The sequence below is a fragment of the Quercus robur genome, chromosome 8 (assembly GCF_932294415.1).
Source record: "Quercus robur chromosome 8, dhQueRobu3.1, whole genome shotgun sequence".
NCBI lineage: Eukaryota > Viridiplantae > Streptophyta > Magnoliopsida > Fagales > Fagaceae > Quercus > Quercus robur.
The window spans coordinates 10,671,618-10,679,185 of record NC_065541.1 but is presented as its reverse complement, the minus strand read 5'-3'; the positions used below and the strand labels follow the sequence as shown (position 1 = coordinate 10,679,185).

General features: G+C 35.1%; 2 protein-coding genes across 2 annotated transcripts; one reads left to right on the top strand and one right to left on the bottom strand.

Moving 5' to 3' along the window:
* The first annotated feature begins 2,392 nt into the window (after positions 1-2,392).
* Positions 2,393-4,009, top strand: LOC126695841 (uncharacterized). Its single transcript, XM_050392645.1, has one exon. The coding sequence runs from the start codon at positions 2,393-2,395 to the stop codon at positions 4,007-4,009; it is 1,617 nt and encodes a 538-aa protein (XP_050248602.1).
* Positions 4,010-4,805: 796 nt separating this feature from the next.
* LOC126695840 (40S ribosomal protein S2-3-like) lies at positions 4,806-6,292 on the bottom strand. Its single transcript, XM_050392644.1, has 2 exons — positions 6,260-6,292; positions 4,806-5,360 (listed from the first exon to the last, which is right to left on the bottom strand). Exons 1-2 carry the CDS (start codon positions 6,290-6,292, stop codon positions 4,806-4,808), a joined length of 588 nt encoding a protein of 195 aa, XP_050248601.1.
* Positions 6,293-7,568: the final 1,276 nt, after the last annotated feature.

The window sequence follows — 7,568 nt, the reverse complement described above, 5'->3', positions numbered from 1 at the left end:
CCTGTAGAATATTTGCTCTAGTCTTGGTTGGATTGAGCTGGTTTAGTTCCCCTGTTTGACTCGTAGATTTGGTAGAGTGGTACTTATTGTACAGCTCATTAGTGAATGTGTAATAAGTGATCAATGCAACAAATATTATATATAACATGTATTTTGATCATGACCAGGGGCGGAGCCACATAGTGGCTTGGGGGGGCCGAGGCCCCTGCAAAAAAAAAAATTTTCCCATTAGCCTATGAAGAAAAAATAATTAGGCCCCCCCAACCTTAGGCAGCCGGCCCCCCCTCCCAATTTCTCACCCATTCTCCCAGGCCTCAATCAAAAATTAGTAACATCCTCAGATTAAATAAAAAAAAAAAAAAAATTATCTGTTCTACTTTCAAGCAAAAAAAAAAAAAAAAACCCAAAAAAATTGAACTAAAATCTGAAAAAAAAAAATTCACAGAGAAGCCCACGGCAAGCTAAGCCCACGGTGAGCCCAGTAGCTCGCTCACGGCAAGCCCAGTAGCTCGCTCACGGCAAGCCCACGCATTCTCAACCGTGAAAAAAAAAAAAAATATTACAGAAAATCCAACCATCACGTCTCAACCGTGAAAAAAAAAAAAAAAATATTACAGAAAATCCAACCATCACGTCGCTGGCAGAGAAATCAAATCGGTGGCAGATACCACAATGCCCGATACTGCCTATACAGAGCAAATCAAGCTCAACAGCAAACCAAACTCAACACTCAACAGCAAACCAAAACAGAGAGAAACACAACGAACACAGAGAGACAGAGACAGAGGTTTTTATCTAAAAAAAAAAAAATTCCCAAATACACAAATAAAAACCAAACCCCAGCAAACCCACGGTCACGTCGCCGCGACGTCGCAGCTCGCTCGTCGTCGCCGTCGTCGCTCGTCCCTCATCGCAGATCGGAGATCGGCCTCTGCTCCGGTGCTCCCTCCGGCCCTCCCTCAAGGGTATTTCTCTCTTTTTCTCTCTTTTTCTCTCTCACTGTCACTAAAATGAAAAATGGAACGAAATCTTTGTAGATCGTCGACGCCAGACGGTAGATCGGTCATCACTCATCGCCGTCGGAGATCTGCCGTTGACTAGTTGCTTCCTCCGCTCCGGCTCCGGCTCCAGCAGTCCGGCCCTCCCTCAAGGTTTTTCTCTCTGACTCTCTCTCTCTCTCTCTCTCTCAGTCTCTCTCTATCTCACCGAATGCTTTAGAGTTTATGATGTTTATGAATCCTGTTCAGTTCTGCCTAGCCCTTTTATTCTTTTAGCTTTAATATCATCTCACATTCTCAATCATTCATTGGTTGATTTTTTTTTTTTTTTTTTTTTTTTTCCTGTTTGTCTTTATCTTATCCGGTTATTCCTCATTGTTGGTCAATGGTCAATGGTCAATGTGTTAGTTTTTAGTGTAAACCAATATTATTAAATAATAATTAATATTTATTCAAAAGTTAGTAATTAAATTATTAGCTATTATTTATTGCAAATTTTTAAGAATTGTTTAATTATTTATTGCTATATTTTAGGAATTGTAACAAAGGATATGTTATGCTAAAATTAATGACAAATAAATTAAAACTATATTGCGTAATTACCAACTAGGATTAAAGCATTATAATTAATGACAAATAAATTAAAATAATATAGTTTATTGTTATGCTAAACAACAATAATTAAAGTTATATAATTAAATTAACCAATACATTATAAAAGATAAATTAATTAAATTATTTGAGGGGTTATTATTAATTAAAGTTGTATTAAAAATGGGTTGACTGTTTAAATTATAGTAAAAATTTTGTTTTTTCCTTGAGTATGAATAATATTCATATAACTAAGCAAAAATTTCTAATTAAAATTTTATTTTTTAAAATTCTTTTCAGGTTAATTGAGTCATATTCTTAAAGTTAAAAGAATTATGAGCAAACGAAAAACAATTGATGCATTCTTTAAGAAAAAAGATGTTAGCAATTCAGAAATTAGGACACCTGTGGCTGTAGAAACAAATGTTAATACTTCGATGCCTGATGAACACACCTCCAAATGTCCAAAACTTCAATCTGAAGAGATAGATCGTGATCCAGGAACACGTAAACAAATATGTGAATTTCCTATCAACAAACAAGATGAAATTCGACGAGCTTATCTCATAGAAGGTCCATACCAACCTGAAAATATAGTCTTTCCATACAATGATGATACTCATCGTCGTCGATTTCAACCTTCATGGTTTGTTTCACATAAGGATTGGTTGGAATACTCACCTACAACGGATGCATTATATTGTTTTCCTTGCTACCTTTTTAGTAAGAAACCAATAGGTCGTCCCGGATCAGATGTGTTCATTTCAACAGGTTTTAATAATTGGAAAAAGGTGAAAGATGGAATGAATTGTCCTTTAATTCGTCATGAAGGGAAAGAACCAAACTCTCCACATAAAAATGCTGTGAAATGTTGCGAGGATTTACAGAATTATTCACAACATATTGACAAGCTAATTGAGAAACAAACGTCAAAAGAATTAGAGAATAATCGGTTGCGGCTCAAAACCTCAATAGAGTGTGCTCGATGGCTAGCATTCCAAGCTTGTGCTTTTAGAGGTCATGATGAAAGCCTTGATTCAAAAAATAGAGGCAATTTTATTGAATTGATAAAATTGACATCAACTTTTAATGACAAAGTAGCTAGTGTTGTCTTGGAAAATGCTCCTGGAAATGCCAAATATACATCACCCACAATTCAAAAGGAGATTTTGCATATTCTTGCTAATAATGTGCGAAATGCTATTCGTGAAGAAATTGGAGATGCAAAATTCTGCATTCTTGTTGATGAAGCTCGGGATGAGTCGAAGAGAGAGCAAATGGCCATCATTTTGAGATTTGTTGATAAAGAAGGTTTTATTAAAGAGCGTTTTTTTTATGTTGTGTATGTTAGAGACACTACTGCATTGACTTTAAAGAATGAGATATGTGCTGTCCTTTCTCGTTATAACCTCCACATTGAAAATATTCGAGGTCAAGGATATGATGGGGCTAGTAACATGCGTGGTGAATGGAATGGATTACAAGCTCTTTTTCTTAAAGATTGTCCATATGCTTATTATGTACATTGTATGGCTCATAGGTTGCAATTAGCTCTAGTTACAGCATCTAGAGAAGTAAAAGATGTTCATCAATTCTTTGATCATTTGGTCAATATTATCAATATTGTTGTTGGTTCTAGTAAGCGTAGTGATGAATTGCAACATGCTCAAGCAGAACAAGTTGAGAATATGATTGCTTTTAATGAAATTGAGACTGGAAGAGGTGCAAATCAGATTGGTACTTTGCAACGAGCTGGAGATACTAGGTGGGGATCTCATTTTCAATCTATTTGTAGTTTGATTAAAATGTTTGATGCTACTTGCAAAGTTATCAACACTATTTCTGAGGAAGGAGCTAATTATAAACAACGCGGTGATGCCGAGGGAGCTTATCAGGTATTAACATCATTTGAATTTATTTTAATCTTGCATTTGATGAAAGAGATAATGGGAATTACTAATGTTCTTTGTCAAGCTTTGCAACAACAATCTCAAGACCTTTTAAATGCCATGCATTTAGTTTCAACTACAAAATCACTTATTCAAAAGTTGAGAGATGATGGATGGGAGCCTTTACTTGCTAGTGTTATATCATTTTGTGAGCAACATGAAATTGATATTCCTGATATGAATGCTCGTTACACTAAAGGTCGAGGTAGATATCGTCGTCAAGATGACAATTTAACAATGGAACATCATTTTAGAATTGGCATATTTACAGTTGCAATAGACTTTCAATTGCAAGAATTGAAAAGTAGATTTTGTGAGCTAACAACGGAACTTGTCATTCTTAGTTCAGCTTTAAATCCCAAGGATGCTTTTAGATTATTCAAGATTGTTGATATATGCAATTTGGTTAAGAAATATTATCCTCAAGATTTCACTGAACATGAACAAGAACTTTTGGAGTCTCAATTGTGACATTATGAGCTTGATGTGATAAAACATCCAGATTTTTAGAATATGAGTACAATTTCCGAGCTATGTAGGGGATTAAAAATTTCAGGAAAGTCTCAAATATATTTTTTGATTGATAGACTTATTCGTCTTGTGTTGACCCTTCCAGTTTCTACAGCAACTACAGAACGAGCTTTCTCAGCTATGAAGTTGTTAAAAACAAGACTTCGCAATAGAATGGAGGATGAGTTTTTGGCAGATAATATGATAATTTATATAGAGAAGGAAATTGCAGGGAATTTCACTATAGAGATGATAATGGATGAATTTTATTCCATGAAAAATCGTCGTCAGGCATGATTTGATTCAGTTGATGACTCGACCTGACCCGAATAATGGAAGATTTACTGAGGCTTAGTCCATGGAGCGGAGGCTTGGGCCGACAAAAATTTTTTGGCCCGTTTTGTAACCCATTGTGAATCCTGTGCGCAGGATATAAAAGCTGTTTTTTTTGGTGATTGGGGTTTTGTCTTGTTGTTGTTTTTGAGAAAGAAAAACACTGTAGCCGCACATTGTAATTTTCTTTGATAATAGTGAAATCCCTGCAACTCTGTGGACGTAGGCAAATTGCCGAACCACGTAAATACTGTCTTGTGCGTGTGATTGTTTTACTTTTGGCGTTTTGTTTTTTCTATTTTTTTTGTTTCTCACAGGTTTGAAATTTCGGTCGAATTCCCAACATGTTCAAGTATATAATAATATATAAAAGTTGATAATTTTGTATCCAATAGACTTAAAAATTATATTTGGTATATCTCTGTTACAACCCGGCCCCCCCAAGCATGTATTCCTGGCTCCGCCCCTGTCCCCACCAAACAGAAAATCTCAAAGTACAGAAAATCTCAAATTGATCCTCATCAACTTTTTCCTTAACAGTAATGACAGAGAGCTTAGCCAAAATGATAGCGCCACGAATAGCAGTAGCAACCTCCTTGCTGCACTTGACATCGAGCCTGACGTGGCCGTTGTTGTCACCGACGACGACGAAGGCCTTGAAGCGAGTTCTCTGATCGGCACGGGTTTGTTTCTGAACGGGCATGATCTTCATGACCTCGTCCTTGAGACCAGGGCAGAGCTTGTCCACAATCTGGTGCTCCTTGATTGTTAGCGAGTGGAGGTAGATCTGCTCCAGGGATCTTATCTTATTGGAATGGACGAGGTGTCCAAGCTTTGTGACTAGCACCCACTTCTCCTCCTCCTCGCGTCTCCCACGGCGGCGTCCACCACGTCCGCGGTTGCCTCTTGGGCGTCCTCCACCAAAGCCTCCACGCTCTCCTCCTGCTCCACCGCGCTCAGCCACGATTAGATTAAGGAGCTAAGGGTTGGGTTCGTGGGTTAGGGAGCTATGAGGGCTGGGTTATTTAGGATTTTGAGATTTTCTGTTTGGTGGGGAAACGGTGAAGTTGCAGATTTTTTTTTTTTTCCTTTGGGCAAACGGCACCGTTTTGTATGTGCCAGGTCATCACTTCATTGCCAAACTGTGTCGTTTTGGGGCTTATTTGGCCAAAAAAAAAAAAACACGTCAACAAGATGACATGGCAGTTAACAGCAAAAAACTAACCGGGGGGTGATTTGCTAACGAAACCAAACATTAGAGTGTAAAATCAAAGTTCTGAAATGTTGGGGTGTAAAATCCAATCACCCCCAAACGTTAGGGGTGTACTTTGCAATTTACTCTTAAATATATTATTTTATTCATGTATTTATACTACTTTTTTTTTTTTTTTTTACTTTCTCTTTTTTTTTAAGAGAGTTTCAACTTTTGACGATGAGCGCTCTTTGTCATCAGACTAAAACACTAATCAGTTTTTGGTGTAGGCGTATATTGAATCTCAGATCTCTTATTCAACCATTAGAAACTTTACTAATTGAGCTAACTAGAACCCACATATTCACACTACTTTGTAGTGAATATACTATTTTATTCACATGTTCACACTATTTTGTAGTGAATATATTATTTTATTGTAATAAATATATTATTTTATTGTGTTGTTTATATTATTTTATTGTGTTAAAAACTAAAATAAAACTATTGATATTGAATGTTTTATAAAATAAAAAGGTAAAATAGATAAAGTAATTTTTTATGAAGTCATATGACTAAATTTACGGCTACACAAGAGTGAATGCTCTCAGAAAGAGTAAGCTCAAAGGCCTGTTTGGTTGCGTTTTGGCTGTCTGAGCTCTTTTGTTTAGTTTTTAATTTCGTACCGACAATGTTGAGTACTTGAGTGGGGCACGCATTTTTCTCATTCAGGCCTCAAATTGGTCCTTAAAGCCCCTTTCTGGAAAGTGGAAACTAATTTTAAAAACATTTTTGTGTGCGTTTTTCTTTTCTACACATTATCAACTTCTTGCTCCTTTTTAGGCGAAGATGTAGTGAGGGTTCTGCTTTAAAAGCTATACATTTTTGTGGTTTGATGCAAAAATATAGTATATTTGAAGTTTTACAACTCTGGATACTAACTCTCTAATAATCTCTCTCTCTCTCTCTCTCTCTTTTTGTTTTTGTATTTTTGGTCAATGTGTTCTTTTTTCTTTTCTTTTTTTCATTATTTTTAGGTTTATATTATAATTATAGGGCAAACTATGTATTTGGTCATTATACTTTACACCATATTTCAATATGGTTTTTATCCTCTCAATTGTGTCAATTTGGTCCATAATCTTTCATATTAATTTAGTTCTTACCGCTATCTCTTGTATAAAAATTGCTAACGTGGCTAACGGTCAAAATAAAAAATATGTTTCCGTTGATGTGGCAATAAACAAATTTTTTATTTTGTTTGTTTGCCATGTTAGCAATTTTCATCCAATAAATAGCGGTAGAAACTAAATTGGCATGACACTGAAATATTAGGGATAAAATTGAAATATGGTTTAAATGATAAGAACCAAATACATATTTTTCCCATAATTATAATATTCTAAAAAATGTGGCTTTTATTATTATTATTATTGGGTAGAAATTTGAGTTTGATATTGATATATTAGTTGAAATATCTTAACAAATTATGTGGATTTTGACCAATAATATATAAAGAAATATATGTTTCTATATTTAATTGGACAATTTTAGTTAATTTTTCTAGTTGTACTAATTATATATATATATATATACACACACACACCCTATTTATAGGAGGATTTCCCTTTTTGGATTGGATTATACTATCTATAAGATGATTCCCCTCTTTGGATTGAACTTTTATGTAGTTCATAAATACCTATAGAGTCTACATTTAATAGAGACAAAACTTGATAATAACCCGATAAAAATATATCTCTAACTCTATGTAAAATGCCTACGAAATAGGATACTTTCATGCTAATCCACGTCTTTAAAAGAAACTTATTAAAAAAAAAAAAAAAAAAAAAAAGGTAATTATAATAATCCCACCTATGATTTGGCCCAAAATCACTTTACCTACTTGCGGTTTGAAAAGTGTCACTTTACCCGCTTGAGGTTCATTCTATTAGGACTCCGTAACCCACCTCTATTAAAAATAAAGGTAAATAC

Coding starts and splice junctions, on each gene's coding strand:
- LOC126695841 (XM_050392645.1), top strand. CDS start 2,393: ATGAATTGTCCTTTAATTCGTCATGAAGGGAAAGAACCAAACTCTCCA.
- LOC126695840 (XM_050392644.1), bottom strand. CDS start 6,292: ATGCGTGCCCCACTCAAGTACTCAACATTGTCG. Junction 5,361..6,259: donor TCAAGTACTCAACATTGTCG/GTACGAAATTAA, acceptor CCCAACCCTTAG/CTCCTTAATCTAATCGTGGC.